The sequence below is a fragment of the Pelobates fuscus genome, chromosome 4, assembly GCF_036172605.1.
Source record: "Pelobates fuscus isolate aPelFus1 chromosome 4, aPelFus1.pri, whole genome shotgun sequence".
Lineage (NCBI taxonomy): Eukaryota > Metazoa > Chordata > Amphibia > Anura > Pelobatidae > Pelobates > Pelobates fuscus.
The window spans coordinates 58,460,840-58,480,202 of NC_086320.1; the positions used below are offsets into that span (position 1 = coordinate 58,460,840).

The window sequence follows — 19,363 nt, forward strand, 5'->3', positions numbered from 1 at the left end:
CTTTAGGTCAAAAGTCAGTTATGCTTTCCATTCAGCTACTCTTGCCTTAATTTAGTGAATAACAATGTGATAATTCATACTACGATTAACCCATTTCACCCATTGATGTACACTGAGCCTACATACACATACTGTAACTCTCAAACAAGGTGATTCCATGATCAGTCAATGGCTAAACATTTCAACTCAGACTGTTGTTGGGCAATACCTCCTATCATCCTCAGCCATAGTCATCAGAAATAACTATCAGTGCTATTGACTAATTTCATAACATGGTTCCTGTATTTAAAGGACCACTCTAGTGCCAGGAAAGCATACTCGTTTTCCTGGCACTAGAGTGCCCTGAGGGTGCCCCCACCCTCAGGGACCCACTCCCGCCCGGCTCTGGAAAGGGGAAAAGGGTTAAAACTTACCTTTTTCCAGCGCTGGGCGGGGAGCTCTCCTCCTCCTCTCCGCCTCCGTTCCTCCCCGTCGGCTGAATGCGCACGCGCGGCAAGAGCTGCGCGCGCATTCAGCTGGTCACATAGGAAAGCATTCATAATGCTTTCCTATGGACGCTTGCGTGCTCTCACTGTGATTTTCACAGTGAGAATCACGCAAGCGCCTCTAGCGGCTGTCAGTGAGACAGCCACTAGAGGAAATAGGGGAAGGCTTAACTAATTGATAAACATAGCAGTTTCTCTGAAACTGCTATGTTTATAAAAAAAATTAGTTAACCCTAGCTGGACCTGGCACCCAGACCACTTCATTAAGCTGAAGTGGTCTGGGTGCCTAGAGTGGTCCTTTAAAGTCAGTTTGGATCATTCTATTTTTCTCCACTAGAGTGCGCTGCTGAGAAACTATGTCACACTATGTCAGAAAGAATTGTATAGCACACTCACATTGTTTTTGTTGATATTAAAGGGTTTCTATAGTGTTACGAATACAAAACTGTATTCGTAACACTATAGTTTCCTATGCCTCCTCTCCCTCCCCCTTTGTGGTTTCCTCCCCTTCTACTGCCCCCTGGCCAATAAAAGGTTAAAAAAACATTTCTTTACTCATCTAATTTAGAACCTTGATAAACTACAGCTCGCAGAACCATTGCTGTGCCCATATGCATAGATTATGGTATAAGCTCAGCAAACCAGTGAAATGGCCTTTGACGTCCCTTTCCCAGCTCGTCCAATCTTGTTTCAGTGATTCTAAAAACACAGAGGGAGTCCTAAAGGCTAGTTCACAACACTTTCACTCGAATATGCTATGCAAGGCCTCTGTCACGGAAAGGCCTCTGGGAATAGCTGAAGAAGCTGAAATTAATAGATAACCTAACATAATAATTTTAACCTTAGGTAAACCCTCTGGTAATTTCTTCAGGAGACACAATTCGGGTGTAATGTGTGGGATTTGATCTGTAATAAGGTGTATGAGTGTGTGTATATTGGCCCAATTCAAACAATTATTTTTAGCAGTTTAACACTAAATTAGGGTCCCTGGCCAACAACACCCAGTGGACCTGTGGTTAAGGCAGAGTTTACACACCTCCTTCTAACAATACCAGCGATGGGTGTTTTGATATGCTGTAAATGGTCAGCTGACAATCTCAACCACAATCAATCACAGTTGCCCATTGCTACTCAGGTTAATGCTTCCTCATTTACCACATTTGCTATGGACTCTTGTTTAGCATTAAAATATTAAAACCAGTTTACAGCTTAATGGCAGGATGGAACCAGGGGACTCCAGACACTATAACCACTTCAATGAGACAAAGCAGTTACTGTGCCGGCTACAATGTCCCTTTAGAGCATTCTCCAAGTCAGCACATATCCCTCTTCAGAGTCAGCCCAGCAAAGGATTTGCATCATGTATGAGTATCTTTCATTATTTTAAGTTACTGTTCTCGCCTATATATTTAATGTAATATCTAGACAGGAGTGCCACTTTAAAGGCCCTATTTATAGAGTATACGCAATGCTGGCAAACTTCCCCATGGATCGAACCATCTGGCTATTCCCTTATACGTTATTATATTTAAAAAAAAGTGCATTATATTACTCGATTAGAGAATTCATTTCAAACTGGATGCATAAAGGGATTATATGTCTGAAAATGTCTCACTGACTGTCCCAGCCTGATTTGTAACATCCTGAATACTGATTTGCTTACACAGGCAAATCCTATCGTTTAGTTTGAGCTTGATTACTCTTTTGTCCTAACTCTTTCATTTCTAAAACAACATGTATCGGGCGATTTCATTGTACTGAGAACTGCAAATCCATGTTCAGTAGATTACAAACGAAGATGCTGTGTTTACAGCACTGGTACTAAAGGGTTAAGAAACCCCCTGCACACAAAAAAAAATAGGAATTTAGTGACAAAACACTGATGATATCTATGTTTTTACGGAAACAAATCACCTGTCCATACTGAGGGGCTGCGCAAGAAAAGTACTGCCCTGTGTTTGCATATGTCAAATGCTGCAGAGGGGAAATGAACACATTTCTGGCAGCCCTAGCTGCTAACCACATTACAATTTAGACCACTGAATGAAATGATTCGCGCTAGTGAGCAAAAAGATGTGACCTATTTCATTTAACGCCATGGGCTTATGTAGGTGCACATTGCAGCACTATATCTATCTACAAATCTGGCACATGCAGCAATTTACTATGGCAAACAGTATAAAATGTCTACAGTGTCTGCAGCATTAAGATAATTATGGTACACCACATTGTGGCACGGCAAGAGTTTCTTTCACAAGGCACATGGCTTAGTGTCCTTGCAGACACCGTTGCAACTGCAGGATTTAAGCAAAAAAAAAATATATATATATATTATTATCTAAGCAAACATACGCCAATTAGTAGAGAATGAACAGTGCTAGTTATATGCTTGAATATAAAGCCCCTTTGCTTTGCATGGAGAATGTTATAAACTGAAACCTCTCTGAGTTAGACCGGCTAGTACAGGCATAGGCAACCTTCGGCTCTGCAGATGTTTTGGACTACACCTCCCATGATGCTTTGCCAGCATTATGTGTGTAAGAGCATTATGGGGGATGTAGTCCACAACATCTGGAGAGCCGAAGGTTGCCTATCCCTGGACTAGTACATAGTTAAATTGTGTTACTTTGCACTCAAGTTTTCTACCACAAACTCACCAATAAATCAATGGGGAAATGGACAAGAGGTGAGGGACTATGAGGGTACCCAGGGTATCACAATTCATGTGGAAAAGTATCTGCTGTGAAAGTTGATAATAACAGTTTTATAAAAACTCACCTCCTAATGGATTCTTGTGTATAGTTTGCTGGTTTTGACATCAACTTAAACGAGCACAATAGTCACACAGACCACTCCATCTCATTGCAGTGTTCCTGTCTCACATTTTTGAATAACTGCAATGATTACTTTGCAGGACTCAGACTGCCTCTAGTGGCTGTCAATCAGACAGACACTAGAGGCACTTCCTGGTGGCTAACTGACTTTTGTACGCCTAACTGACGCTGGTTTTCCTCATGCTCTTCATGAGGAGCTCTAGCATCAGTAAAATCCCTATAGGAACGCATTCGGAGTTTCTGTTTCCTGTAACCGGCCGGACTGACAGGAAGTGCACACTGAGCGTGCACCTTCCTATCACTCCGGCCTGGCACCGCGGACCGGAGAGGAGCTCGGCCACGCTACAGGGGAGGGGGGGAGAGTAAGAAGAGGGATGGGGGGGAGTAGGAAGAAGGGAGGGGGGAGTAAGAAGAGGGGAGGGAAATAAGAAGAGGGGAGGGGGGAGTAAGAAGAGGGATGGGGGGAGTAGGAAGAAGGGAGGGGGGAGTAAGAAGAGGGGAAGGGAATAAGAAGACGGGGGAGTAAGGGGGGAGAGGGGAATAAGAAGAGGAGGGGAGGGGGGAGAGTAAGAAGAAGGGGGGAGTAAGAAGAGGGGAGGGGGTAATAAGAGGGGGTAGTAAGAAGATGGGAAGGGGGAGTAAGGGGAGGGGGAGTAAGAAGAGGGGGGAGAGTAAGAAGGAGGGGAGAAAAGAAAAAGAGGGGGGAAGAAGAGGGAGAGGGGGGAGTAAGAAGGAGGGGAGATAAGAAAAAGAGGGGGGTAAGAAGAAGAAGGGGGAGTAAGAAAAAGAGGGGGGAGTAAGAAGAAGAAGAGGAGGGAGTAAGAAAAAGAGGGGGGAGTAAGAAGAAGAAGAGGAGGGAGTAAGAAAAAGAGGGGGGAGTAAGAAGAGGGGGAGATTAAGAAGAGGGGGGGAGTAAGAAGGAGGGGAGATAAGAAAAAGGGGGGTAAGAAGAAGAAGGGGGGAGAAAGTAAAAGAGTGGGGAGTAAGAAGAAGAATGGGGGTAAGAAGAAGAAGGGGGAAGTAAGACGAAGAAGAGGGGGAGTAAGAAGAAGAAGGTGGGTGTAAGAAGAAGAAGGGGGGTGTAAGAAGAAGAAGAAGGGGGGTGTAAGTAGAAGAAAGGGGGTGTAAGAAGAAGAAGGGGGTAAGAAGAAGAATGGGGTAAGAAGAAGAAGAAGGGGGTAAGAAGAAGAAGAAGGGGGTAAGAAGAAGAAGGGGTAAGAAGAAGTGGGGGTAAGAAGAAGAAGAGAGGTAAGAAGAAGAAGGGGGAGTAAGAAGAAGTAGGAGGGTTAAGAAGAAGAAGAAGGGGGAAGTAAGAAGAAGAAGGGGGGAGTAAGAAGAAGAAGGGGGGAGTAAGAAGAACAAGGGGGGGAAGTAAGAAGAACACAGGGAGGAGGGGGGTAAGAAGAACACAGGGGGGGGTGAGGAGAACACACAGAGGGAGGAGTGAGAAGAACACAGGGAGGGTGGAGGGGGGGATGAGAAGAGCACAGGGATGGTGGGTGAGTATGAGAAAAGACCGCTAGGGGAGGGTGGGGGAGAGGAGAGACCACTAAGGGGCAGGGGAGAGCTCCAAGGGACAGCTCTGTAGGACAGGGAGCAAGACAGGGAGCTCTTTCACACCAATGCATCCCTATACACACAGAGAAAAACAACATGCTTCCCTTACACACAGAGAAACACACAATGCATCCATTACACACACACACAATGCAACCCTTACACACAAAGACAATGCATCCTTTGCACACATACACAGAAACAGACAATGCAAACCCTTACACACACATGCAAACACACACACTGCTTTTCTTACATACACACAGAAACACAATGCATCTCTTACACTCAATGCACACACATACATACACACACCTTGCATCCCTTATGCATACAAACACAGATTCACACAATGCATCCCTTACACACAACCAGAAACACACAATACATCCCTTATACTCAAATACACACTGCTTCCACTACACACAAACACACTGCATCACCTGCACAAACTGGTATCCCTATACACTACATACCATAAGCACACATATTAGATCCTCTACAAAAACACATAACACATCCCCTACACACTCCACTCCCTGTGAGCGAACTCATGGGTGGGTGGAACATATAATTGGACTTATGAGTGGGCCTTATGGGCATACTCACCGTCGGGCCCTGGGGCCCAGACCTTGAGCTGTGTAAGGGGCCCCCAAAAAATGGAGCTGCTTCCAATTCTCCCAGAACATTGAATTTTGTGACCACAGTTACAAACAGCCTCCAGAGATCCTGTTCTACACCAGACCAGTGGAGCCAAACTGCAGCCCATCATCATCCTCATCTAATTGTAAGTAGGCAATCTAGTATATTATTAGTGACACTAATCTATAATTTACCTCACATTAAAGGGACACTATAGCTTAATGAAGTGGTTCTGGTGTCTATAGCTGGTCCCTGCAGGCTTTTTAATGTAAACACACACTGTGTGCAGCACTGGCGTTAGTTCATATGGCAGATCATATGGGTGGGGCATTGTGATGTCACATGGGGGGCGGCAAATTTTTATTTTGTCTAGGGCGGCAAAAATCCTTGCACCGGCTCTGATCCTGGGCACGTGCACCAGTCTACTGGTGACCCACAGGAGGGGAGTGCACTGATTGCACTGCACTCTCCTCCTGCCCAGACCCGTCTTGACCGCAGTGCAAGTGCCCTCTGCCCCTAATTTACAGTGGCTCACACTCACAACAAGCAGTGCCTGGAGCCCTTTGCAGAGACGGGAACAAAGAGGTTCTGCGGCAGCTGGCCGTCCTGCAAGCATTACATTAAACAGCTGTTCCACATGCAGCCACAGGTGGCACTGTGCTGGGAGAATGTGATTACTCTTCACTTCCTCCCAGCCTACAGAGCAGCGCATGGGAGAGAGAGAGGAGGAGGCATGATTTAATCTTACAATAAATCCTCTAAGCAAATCTTTATAAATTTGGGGGGATCAGCTCTGTTTCCACAGTTTATTGGTGTTTACTCTGATGTCTGTATTAATATTGAGGGATGTCTAAGTAGTAACGTCAGTGTGTGTCAGCAGGGCCAGCCGTTGGGGTGTGCACGCTGTGCGGTCACGCAGAGTGCCATGACAACAGAGGCGACCGGCGGCCAACACATCTCACAAGTTGGGTACACCAGCATATTTAATTTAAACGATTCGCTGGTGGTCCACTGGTACGCACCAGCAGTAGGTGCAGTCAGATCATATCCTCTCCCTCGTGGTTCCGGCGCTCAGTTAGTGAGTCAGAGCACAGGCTCAGAGATTCTCAGCCTGTGCTCTGACAACATTGAAAGTCAGAGCCGTGAAGGAGCGGGTATGGCAAAGAGCTACTGATTAGCATAACATGAATATCCGTTATAAAACCAGGAAAAGGTGGGCATGGATGGTGAACTGATTTGGTGGTGCAATGGGCCACTTGACTGGTTTTGCCCCCCAGGCCTAAGGCTGCCAGCCCTCCCCTGGTTAAGGGGTACTTAAGCTTAAGAGAGCATAACACCGGTGTATTGTGAATCCTGGTACGTTCCAATGGCTAATAGTTCTGGAGTCTCTTCCTAATCTAAACATTCTGGCTGGGCTGGCTTAATAGTTCATGTGATTTTCTTATTAGAAACTCAAAAGCACAATAAATCTGCTGAACTTTCAAACAGCCATTTATGAGTAATGAAGATGTTACACGTCCCCAGACAACATCAAATCACTTACTTTTACATGTTTTCCCGTTGTCTGCTAAGTTATAGCCTTCAAAGCATTTGCAGATGTAAGAATCCTCATTGTTCTCACAGATATGTTCACAGCCATGATCAATCGATTTGCAGAGATCTTTGTCTGTGAAAACATACATTGTAACTGTAGCGATACACGTGCTGAGATTCTCCTGATCTTCAGAATCCGAGAAAACCTTCTAGACATTCTCATTGATTTCCTTACAGTTACAGAAGCTCATACAATATACAAGTGACATTATTTTCAAGTATTGCATTTTTCTGGCATTGGTGAACTCAATTTTTAAATATATATATTTTTTGTGAGAACTCCACAATCATCATTGTCCTCTTCGTATACCTGTTATGCAATAACTTAGCCCTTCCCACCACTATCCTGAACTCCAACATTAAAAATTACACCTTAATTAAAAAAAATACAAATTATAACTCAGAACCTTACCTCTAGCCCTAATCAGTACCACTAACTGTAATTACAGTCTCTAACCCTAATGACGTGGTAGGCAACCTTCGGCACTACAGATGTTGTGAATTATATCTTCCATAATGCTATTATAGCCATAATGCTGGAAAAGGCAACAGGGGAGATGTAGTCCGTAACGTCTGGAGTGCAAACATTTGCCTACCCTTGCCCTCATGCGCCATTATATAATTGTAAAGCGCTGTAAGATATGTTGGCGCCAAATAAATGCTAGTAATAGTAATAAGATTTAATCATTCATCTGTAATTCTATTGTTTCACCCAAACACAGTTTCAAGCTTAACAACGCAATTCTATCAACAGCCTCTAACCCTGACAATGTTTAACCCAAATACCCTACCAAAACATAGAAATCTGCAAAGATTTACTGTTTAGGAAATGGCAGAGATGCAGTGACAAGATCTTCGTATCTATCTTCTGGGATAAGAGATGTGTTATCTGAAATACATGGGCAGTCCAGAACAAACATAACAGACAGGCTCAGATACAACATTCCCAGATATTATTCCATCTAAGGGAAGCCTTCTCAGTGTATGTAACCTTTAGATTAAACTATTAAATACTACTATGATGTATTTTCTATTTTTCGTTTTTGCATTTAGTATATTTTACAGTCTTTTTAGATCTATATAGAAAGCTACATGTAGATTCCTTGCTCACATGGCCGAAATTCGAATCAGCCATACATGGTGAGCCCTATGAGAGGGCAAAACACATGTCTGGGTTGCCTATGCCTCTGAAACAGAGCCCCCCCCCCTGAAATTGTAGTCCTACACTGTCTGAGTTGGATGTGCTAATGGTATCACTTCCCTAATGACACACATGACCTATGGTGGCTAATGTCCATAAAGCGATTGAGCCTTACTGCATTTTTTGTGGTTATTTTTTATACAATTTTTTTTCTCTCTGAAAAAATTACATTTTGCAGAAAACTGAAGGCTAAACAATGTTGAACTCTCAAAACTATTTAAAAGATACATATTGAGTTGATTTCTCTATAACAGAGCATTGTGGTATGAAAATGACTAATGTCTGCAATATGTGCTGATTTCAAAATACTTTTATCTCAACAATGACAGATCCCTTAATGTTTGGTACTGGCTATTGCATCATTACCTAGCATGATATAAGCAGGAGAGGATTTCCTGATGACAGAAATTTAATGAAATCAGTTTCAGTTGTTAGAATCTTGTTATCGGTTCAATTCAGCCTCAAAGCAAAACCCTACTCCATATCGTCCTGCAAGTAGTCTTCCATATAGATGTGTGGACTCAACAAAAATCTGGAAAACTTACTATGACACGTCTTCTTATCATCACGCAGAACATATCCTTCAAAACACTGACAAGTAAAAGAATCTTCAGCACTAATGCACAAGTGCTCACAGCCATGGTCATTAATGGCACAGTGGTCGACACCTAGAAATGAAATATCATTAGAACACTGCGGAGACACCAGCAATTCATAACTTACACATTCTACTTGGGAAATGTGGTCTAGTGGACCTAAATAATGTACCAAGAGAATAACTATTACCATCTGTTATCACAGAGTGTCATACAGTAGTCATAGCACATCTGAAGACGGATCCAATAAAAGCTGTGTAGTTTGACATTATGGTAAGTGTTTAGATAAATCCACTACTGGAAGAGGACACTGGTCAAGGAATCAATTTATTATACGGATACCACAAAATAAAAACCTCAATGGTCAACTTGCATCAGGTCACCAAGTGTTTGAGATTGGAAGAAATTGCTTATCTGTACATTTATGGAGGGATGGAATGTATTGGAAGGCTAGAATTATTCTTATTTGGGAATTTATCAAGAATTTATCAAGAGTTACTGTTAACTTGGGTAGGATTTGATTTTCATCCAAAAAGTCCTTTTGTCTCCTGAATATTGCTGATTGACCAACAGTGACCGATTCGTTGTTTTAATGTGAGCATTATACGATATTTATTCAGCTGTATTCATGGCACTCAGTAATACACGTTTTAGATGCAAAATCATCTGCAAGATCATTTTTATCTCAATGTATTTTCCTGGTCAACCACTTTTCATTACTTTTAACATAAATATGATTTATTGTCTGCACTAAAATTTTGAATCAAGTCAGCAATTATACATGACTTTGGCTAGATTGAGGGCTGGTCATAGAAAATTATGGGAGGATTATTACTGGCTGATAGCTTTTAGCCGTTTTCTAGTTTAATGGTCTCTCACTAGAAATGCTGAAAATCCAGGGTATTTTCTGCAAATTTATAAACTTCAAATTCTTTTTTTGTTGTTGATTATTTTCATGTATTTACTGCATTTTTGAATGCATTATTTATCTTTGCCGCTTCGCCTTGGACGCATTGGCCTCACTGACGTCTAAAACTAACTTACCCTTTTCATACTGTGACAGAAGACTTAGGAACATTATTAATATTGAGAGTTTTGGTGACCCCTAGAAATCCATTTTTTTGTCATGTCGGTCCCCTTGCATTAATTTCATGTATTTTTTTGCATACATTTATTGTATTATATATTTTTTAAATATTGTATTTAGCTAATGATAACAACAGCCCACAGCTTTTTAATTTGGTTGTTATAGCTTTTTATTTGATATTAAGGATATATGGCGGTCGATGCTCATCTATTTTTTACGTGCATTCAAGAACCCATTGCCAGGTAAGCTTTCTGGCAGTGGAGAAGTTAAACACCTCAGTAAAAATGGAAAAGTAACTGCCAAAAAATAGTTGTCTGTTTAAAGGAACACTATAGAGGTGTCACCATTTAGGTGACTAGTGCCCCATTCCACGGCAAATAAATGGTAAATTTACCATTTATTTGCTTACCTTAATCCAGCTCCAGGCTCCCTCGGCATTGGTGACCTCTCCTCCTCCATCAACGTCAGCTCCCGAGTGGAGCCGAATGCACATGTGTGGCCAGAGGGGCGCATGCATTCAAATCTGCCCATAGGAAAGTATTACCCAATGCTTTCCTCAGGGGATCTTTTTTGACGCTGGACTCCGGTGAGGATGTCCAGCGTTAAAAAAGTGCGATTTACGCCGTGTAAATCGCGGAAGCGGCCTTTAGTGGCTGTCAGGGAGACAGCCAAGAGAGGCTGGATTAACCCTGCAGTGTAAACATAGCAGTTTCTCTGAAACTGCTATGTTTTCAGCTGTAGGGTTAAAACTAGGGGGACCTGGCACCCAGACCACTTCATTGAGCTAAAGTGGTCTAGGTGCCTATAGTTAAAAAAGTTAAATCTAACCACAGATATGTTGTTTGTTTCTCTTCCCTGGCAGGACAGTCAACATTCTCAGTAATCCCATATTATGTGTGCACTGAGAATAATTCCTATATTGATTACAGGGGAAGCCTCAGTGCTCTGGAAATTACACCATTTAATAAAATATTAGGTTACCATTTTTTTGTTTCCCTTTTAAATTCTTGTATCTGTTTGTCATAGTTATGTTATAATTTTTGAGTCCATTACTGCTATTATATATCACAATTTTAAAATTGTAAAATGCTGCAAAAATGTGTTGGAACTATAAAAATGCTTATAATAGTAATAGCAATAAATCAGATTTACTGGACTAGTTTTCAGTGTAATACTTAGATACGTCCATTGCGTTTTAAGTTTGTATCTTACTGAATTTGAAGAAAGGGTCATGGGTAACATGGTAGCTGCCATACTCACGGCTGCAAGTCTTTAAATCTTCATTTATTAGAAAACCTTCATAGCACTGACAGACATACGACTCATCCATATTAACACAAATATGTTGGCATCCATGATTGTTCTCAGCACAGTGGTCCACCTCTGCATTGAAAAGATAACATGACCGAGTATTATACAGATATACAGAGAGAGAGAGATTCTACAAATACATTGAAGCCAGAGACCTTCTACTAAAGCATTATGACAACCATTGCTTTTACGCTTTTATTTGAGAAGATATTAACAATAATAAAATATGAGTATTTTTAAATTAAATTATGGTGGATTACGAGAATCAATACATCGATATTTCTTTTTCTCAATTTGACATTAAATAATTAATGAATTAATGAGCTCCTGCACCCCAGGATAGAAGTTACCATCCTCTACAAAACATTGTATTAGATAATAAATGAAAAAATTTATTAAAAAAAATAAAAACATGACAATCACTCAGTGTTTCTCCCTAAAACACATGCCGAGGTTGCAGGTAACACCTGCTTTTACCATTATGTGGATGTGATATACCGTATTTTTCGCTCCATAACACGCACTTTTTTCCTCCTCAAAAGTGAGGGGAAATGTCTGTGCGTCTTATGGAGCGAATGTGCCCCTCTCTCTCCCCCTCTTGGTCCCCGGTAGGTCTCCTACCTTTATGTAGCGTGGTCGAGCGGAGGAGTGCGCACCGCAGTACAGGAGATTCAGTTTCCTGTACCTGGCTCACTTCCTTTCAGTCCGGCCGGGAACAGGAAACTGAGAGGGGTGATAAGGAACACTATGGGACGGGGGTGGGTGGAAGAACACTGTGGGACAGGAGAGGGGGGGGGGGGGGGGTGGTGGGTGAAAGAACACTGTGGGGCAGGGGAGGGGGGGTGAGTGGGTGAAAGAACTCTGTGGGACAGGGGAGGAGGGGAGTGGGTGAAAGAACACTGTGGGACGGGGAGGGAGGGGAGTGGGTGAAAGAACACTTTGGACAGAGGGGGAGTGGGTGATAAGGAACACTATGAGACAGTGGGTGGTAAGGAACACTTTTTTTTTTCTTGTTTTCCTACTCTAAAAACTAGGTGCGTCTTATGGTCAGGTGCGTCTTATAGAGCGAAATATACGGTATATATTAGGTATTACAGCAATTTGTAATCTCCTATTAAAACCTCTTTACATTTTTCGGTGAATTCATCAATGGTGAGGCATGCATGGTGTGGAGAACTGTATTATAACTGAAGATGTATCTGCAATGAGGAGCAAATCTTCCTAACTTGCATAAGCCAAGAGCTGTGGAGTTAATTATATATTAGAAATGCTCATTCTTCTGATAGTCACTCCTTTTTGAGGCATATATTTGGACATCCAAATATAGAGAGTGATGTTGTATCTAATACACTTGGGTGGGACATGATAGGAGAAGCATAGTGACGAAGGGACCTGCTTGAATATAAATAATAGTGTATATAGTACATTGGTTTGTTCATTGGAAGACCTTACCAATGTGTCCCCCATTCATTCCTACAGGGAAACATACTCATACTTACCACAGCTTCTCTCAATAAATAAATAGTATAATTAAATTGAAAAAGGACATTCAAGCAGGGAAACAATTAGTAAGATAGGGATATAAAGATTTAGAAAGCATTTAAAAATGTGTATACTTGGTCTAAGACCAGTCTTTATCATAAGACTATCATAAAAGAAAGGCAGATCAATGTTATAGAAAGGGACATTACAGAACATAAGTTAAACACATACACTTGTGGAATGTGCCCTTTTCATCTATATTGCTCATTAATATTGTATTTTAAAACTGAGGGCTTAATAGTCCATCTATTTTTTGGTTATTGACCACGATATCAATTTAAAACTATATTCTGATAGGGTGAGAACGCTGGGCAAGCAATCAGAATTTACTGAGAACTTCACTAATTGTTATTTCTCTCAATGTTGCTCTAAATATATGATTTCTGTAAATCTATCTATCGCAAAATAATCTCTAGTGCAATCTTTAAATAAATATGTCACATTATAAGTGGAAAGGAGTCCAAGCTAAATGTCAAATGATATCAAAATAGCTACACCTGTCTACTTTTCTGTATGTATAAGTTCAGGTTGTCAACTCTTGACAAAGGGTGGTGCTTTAGTCAAGTTCCACAGCCTTCGTCAACATTGTCATTGGCTGTACTCACCTACTGCCAGCGTTGCGTCACTTCAGGAGTCGCACATCACTGGCATTCTGTGTTGGCTCTCGTGTAATTGTGAGAATCAACACAGGACTATTGGTTGTGTTTTGCAAGCGGATCATTTGATGTGCACGTCCAAGGAAGCAGAATATTGACTTCTGGCCACTGCCGGCACAACATTGGAAAAGATAAGTTGCACCAGTCCTGGGTGAGTCGTGGGGGTAGGGGGACTTTAAAGAGGCATCCATAGGCTGGAGGCAGAAAACAATTTGTGACAGAGCTACTTCACGCAATTTTGCCAAAATGGATGGACAAATAATGCAGGATCCAGATGTCCAAAGCTGGTAGAGACTTACTCAAAAAACTCACATCTGTAATTGCAGCCAAAGGTGGTTCTAATACGTTTTAACTCAACGCAGATTATCTCATTTCAGGGTGCCATTTCATTTAAAAGTGATTATATAACTTTAAACCAATGGATGAAATTCTGCACATAGATATATGCACAGAATTGACATTAGCCGGCCTGGCTGGTTAAAGGTGCCCCACTGACGCTGCCGGAGGTAGGGTTACTCTTTACCATAAAGGCTAACTCTGTATGTGAAGCGTCTCATAGTGAAATACTGCACATGCAGACTCTAGGTATAATAGGTATAATGACCACTTCAAATCACTGAAGAGGTCATAGTGCTTGGAGTAAGCCTTCGCCCCAACAGATGGTGCTAGAGTATAACAGTGGGAGACACTTCATACTGAATGCACTCACTAAAAGCTGAAAATTGATATGACTACGGATTGCTTCACAAGAATTTGGCTTATTTATTGCAGATACAATATGTGTTCAGATATAATCAGTATATTGTTACATGGTTGCAAAAAGAAAATCCAACAATCAAGATCCTGACCATAAATGTAAAGGAAGACTAAAACTGAACTCTCCCAGGGATTCTTAAAGCAGGTCAAACAAAGGGTAATTACCACATCGGCTATGAGGCCAAGCTCTAATCAACACATACACATGTATGGTAATCTGATGTACAATCTTTTGAAGATCAGGGGCCCACTGTTCGTTGTAGCATGTAGTACATATCTGTGTGACGATGAAAACATGTCCACTGGCTCTCATCCAATTTTTGAGTTGTCAGAAAAAAATACACAATATTTCTCAGAAACTTTGTTTATATTAAGCAAAATGTGTACTGAGTACAATCCTATGAACTTTTATTTTTCCTGTAATGGAAATATGAACATATGAATGGCAAAAGATACTCCCAACCTCAAAAAGATTAAAGATTCTATGATATAACTTTGAAAACATACCTTTTATCTGAAGTAAGCCTTATTACTTATAAGTATTCTTTTTTGAATAAATATTCTTTTTTGTTACCTAATGTATGTCAGATTCAATGAACCCTTTGGTGACCAACATGTTTACACACAGGGAACTTCATTTTGCTCTGCATTTAGATTGAACACAATATACCACAATAAAAGCCACTTATTCTAATCTTGGATCCAGCAATGGTTCCTACCTGGCTGATAAACAAATTCCTCAAATTTGATCAGTTCCTTTGTCCTGCTTCCTACTTCACACAAGGTATAAGAACTAGCACAGATCAATATGGGCAGCGTTTATGAGCATCTAGTGGGTAGTACCTTAGGCAGGTATAGTAGTACCAACACATTAAAGAGTTTCTCCAAGTGGTATTGTAGTGGTTATGATGCCAGGAAGAACCTGACCCAGTTCCCCAGTAATGGGGCAAACTATCAGGTGACGGACTTCCAACTTATGCAGCAATGCAGAAGCTGGAAGCCGATCCGGTCAACATTCATTGGCTGAAAACGTCTTCAGACTGCTCTCTGCCAATGAATACAATTCCGTGCAAAAACAAAATTTGCATAGAGTTGAAATTAGACATCCGTGCTAGCTGATGACAACCCACTGACTAAAGGTGGAATTACACGTCTGGCAGCTAACAGGTTAATCTCCGTATATGCAGTGTTTTAAAGTGAAACGCTGCGCAAACATACTCCAGGCACCATGACCACTTCAAATGACTGAAGTGGCAATGGTGCTTGGAGTAAGCCTTTAGGAAGGAATGGTAAATAACCCAATGCCCTCTTTTCTTACTGTATGTGGGAGGACTGCTTGTAACAGATATTGAACTTCTAAGAAAATATTACTCTGGTGACCTGTGAGTAACTTATTTATTGGGACGCCATGCTAATGGACAAGCTGAGAGCTAAGGTACACAAAATACCAGCATTTCATGAAATTATGAATATCCGTCAGCAGCAGCAAAGAAAAGGTATCAGTTGACATGATGGAAACGTCTCTCTCATTATCAATCAATATTGGGTATTAGGCATTGTTTTTCAAACCAGATATTGGGAAAATATGGTGGATAAAGGCCTACATAATTTAGAGACAATGGTTCTTTACTGGAAGAAGAATGAGGATATGCAGTTATCTGCCTAGATAGATGTTTTATCAAGTCTAGGAAATGCCCTTAAAAAAGGCCTGGATGTTATTTTTTGTCAAAGCAATGTTTTCTGGGATACCGTAGTTAATATAAATGACAGCCACTTTAGACAAATGTATGCATCGCAGCGATACGCAATCAATAAACACAATGGATGTTTTTCCTCTAAAAATGAGCGTAGGATCTTTCAATTCTTAATATACTATTATTATTATTGCCATTTACATAGCGCCAACAGATTCCGCAGCGCTTTACAATAGGGGGGGATTTAACTATAAATAGGACAATTAGAAGAAAACAGGAACGATCGGTTGAAGAGGACACTGCTCAAACGAGCTTACAGTCTATAGATCAATATCATGTTTCCAGTACTCGCTTTACTGTGATGTGTAGGGTTTAAAAAAATCTTTTGACAACCCCTCTCTTAGAAAACTATAAAAAACTGTGCAGTAATAGAATAAAATGATGCACAGAGGAAACACCCTAAAAAACATTATCTAACATCTGGACGTGGAGTTAATGTATAGAGTCATACATTGTACAGACTCAATTCCCAACTCGCCATCAGCCGATTAAATCATCAGCTGCTAAGCTTGCACGGGCTAGCACTGCAAACGTCCTGTATACAAAGTGATACTGCATGTACCAATAATAGATAAAATTAATAATTTTACAATAAATGAATCACAAAGGAAGCACATTAAACACTGTTTTATCTTAAAGAGAAAGAAAAGTAAAAAAAAATATATATGCTTCTTTTAATAGTCATTTGAACTATGTATGACAATATTTATAAACTGTTTCGACAAATGTAACACATTCCCAAGCTGAGAGATAAAAGCCTTCACCATAACAAACTTACATAAGCTGAAAAAAGGCTCCATCGAGTTCAGCCTCTCTCACATCAATTTTTGTTGATCAAAAAGAAGGCAAAAAACCCACTTTATAGCGCTTTCCAATTTCAAACAAACTAGGAAAAAAATCCTAAGAATGGCAGTCAGATCTCTCCTTGGAGCAAGAAGCTGTTACCCCACATATCGTTTTGTTTTTACTAGATAAAATCTATTGTTTTTATTGTAATAGAATATTTATTTTTAGATATTTATAAAGTGGCTCAATTATTCAACTGTTCTCCTTTATCAACCAGTTACTAACTATGCTGTGAATTAAGGAGAATTGGCCAGAGTTTTGAACACGTCAGACAGAAATAGCCAGATCTGAAACTTCTTAACTCATTTATCGTCTCCAATTGACTTTTTTGGTCCCAAAACTCCCTCTTCAGTTCTCTATATTCCAGGATTATTTAATCGCATTATTAGAGATATAATAACATATTTTTATGGTTACCATTTTCTTTACAAACCACCGGCATATTCTGCTTAACTGCACAAAGCGGTTATGTTTCACAAATACCGAAAGAACAAACCTCACAGTCTGTCTCTTCAACTAGCCCTGTGGGTGTCTCTTCGAGAAAGAACAGAGAGCAATCCTACAGATAATATCTTTACTGCTTTAGTTTTGACACAAATCATTTTATACACCATATGTGCTGGATTCATCCCACTCGCAATGGAATTTACAGTGATTTTATATTGTCCAACTTCAAGCCACATTTCACTTTAGTGGCTAACAAATTGTTTGTAGGAAAAGCAATTACAATCAAATAGTTTATCCTCTGCTTTCCAGTGACTGCAGGTAGGACCCCAGCTGTGTAATCTGGAAACGGACCGTACCTTGTAAACATTACTAACATCTGTTTACAGAGAATATCTTTATTCGAGAAAGCTAAACATCTGCTTAACCTAGAATCACTCTTTTTTTTTTTAAACCTATTACTGGCACTGGTTAATGTCTACACTGCAGCAAGAATCTAGAAAAGATAGAACCCGCCCAGGCAATGACGCAATTCTCACATCTCGTGATCTGTCGGATTTATTACCTGTAATACCCGCTACATGTAAAATATAACCACTACAGCCCTATTCATTCTGTGTCTTAGTAAGGAACAACTAAAATATGTAAAGGGGGGAGCGACATAATGTTATAAAAGAAAATGGCAGCATCTTAGTTGTGACAAACCACCAGTTACTTTTCACGTGTTTTCCTGTTATGTTGTCCCCAACAAACTATAGTCACTTCCCCTGGCTCCCATCACTGGTCCCTGCAAACCAACTTACTAAAAGCGTCCCTTTCCCTGACTGTAACCAGAGTCTAGGAAGCTGTTTTTTTTTTTTTTTTAAACAGGGCTGTGACCATGGATGTACTGATTGGGACCCAGGTAAGATGTCAAAAAACTTTCAATTTACTCTGGGAGGGTATGGGGGCACTGCTGTCACCATAACCACTACAGAAGACTGTTCCTGTAAAGAGTTAGCTTAATGAAATCATATTTTAGTTTAGTTTCACTATTTGTCATAAAATAGGGGCTGAACAGATGGTTTGAACTGGTATGGAAATTTAAATACTTTTCTGTGAAAGGATTCCATTCTGTTCTTCTGCATCTCTACATACTCTGCATCGACTAAGGAAATATTTTGTCTGTCCCACCACCCCCTATGATGGGGTTGGAGGAATAGCTGGTCCCCATAAGCTTTATGGTTCTGTTCCACTATTATGCCACCCCCTCCCCCATTGGGGTGTGTTCTATTTGTGATTCCCAGGTAAATATTGAGCCAATCTTTGGCACCTGGGCCCAGTGTGGCCGTCTACTGGAATGAGGAAGTGGCGAGAACATGGATGCAACGGATTTTGCATATGGGAGTTCCATGTCATAAGGACCCTTCTGTCATGCCCCAGCTACCGGTAATTCCTTGTCTCTTCCGGGTTGACGGAGTTTAGCCACACCCCCTCTCTGACGCGGTCTCGCCACGCTACATAATGCGACCACGCCAGATACAAGACGCTGGATTAATGAACAGCGTTACCGCAAAATCAAACCGGCTGAAAGTTTCTCTGCAACCCTACCTGTGTACCGAACCGGACTGGAACTCGAACTAACCTCCTTCTCCTCTCCTCGACCACGGCTAGTATCTGGACTTCTCTCATCCTGTCTCAGAAAGAACCTCCCCGGAGGAGAACTCCGGAACCTGAATTTCACCCTCTGGAAGCTAAGTCAATTGTTTCATCTGTGATAAGAACTTCCTTCTCTCAAGCCTGCTGAGCATTCCTTCCATAGTCTGCTCTCAAGTTTCTCCAAGCATTTCTGCTACAGCCTGCTCTCAAGCCCGTTAAGCATTCAGGCACCAGCTGCTCCCTAACCTGCTATCTCTAAAACCAAAACGAATCTCTGCTGTTACAACTTCATTTAAAGGTTTCTTCATTACCCTAAAAATTGCAAACACCAAATGTGCTAGATTGCATGTATATAGGAAGCTGCCTACTCCAATTAAACCAACAGCGAAGTATTTAAAGATACAGTACCTGTATTTTCCTA

The 19,363-nt window shown here is 41.0% G+C and overlaps 1 protein-coding gene across 2 annotated transcripts in view; it reads right to left on the reverse strand.

The window, feature by feature from the left end:
- Positions 1-19,363, reverse strand: part of MATN2 (matrilin 2) — a 95,577-nt gene that overhangs the window by 13,197 nt on the left and 63,017 nt on the right. For both annotated transcript variants that reach the window (XM_063451216.1, XM_063451215.1), the window contains exons 9-11: positions 11,256-11,378; positions 8,858-8,980; positions 7,062-7,184 (exon numbers count right to left, since the gene is read on the reverse strand). In XM_063451216.1, coding sequence (XP_063307286.1) covers positions 7,062-7,184; positions 8,858-8,980; positions 11,256-11,378 — 369 coding nt within the window. The remainder of the gene's footprint in view (positions 1-7,061; positions 7,185-8,857; positions 8,981-11,255; positions 11,379-19,363) is intronic.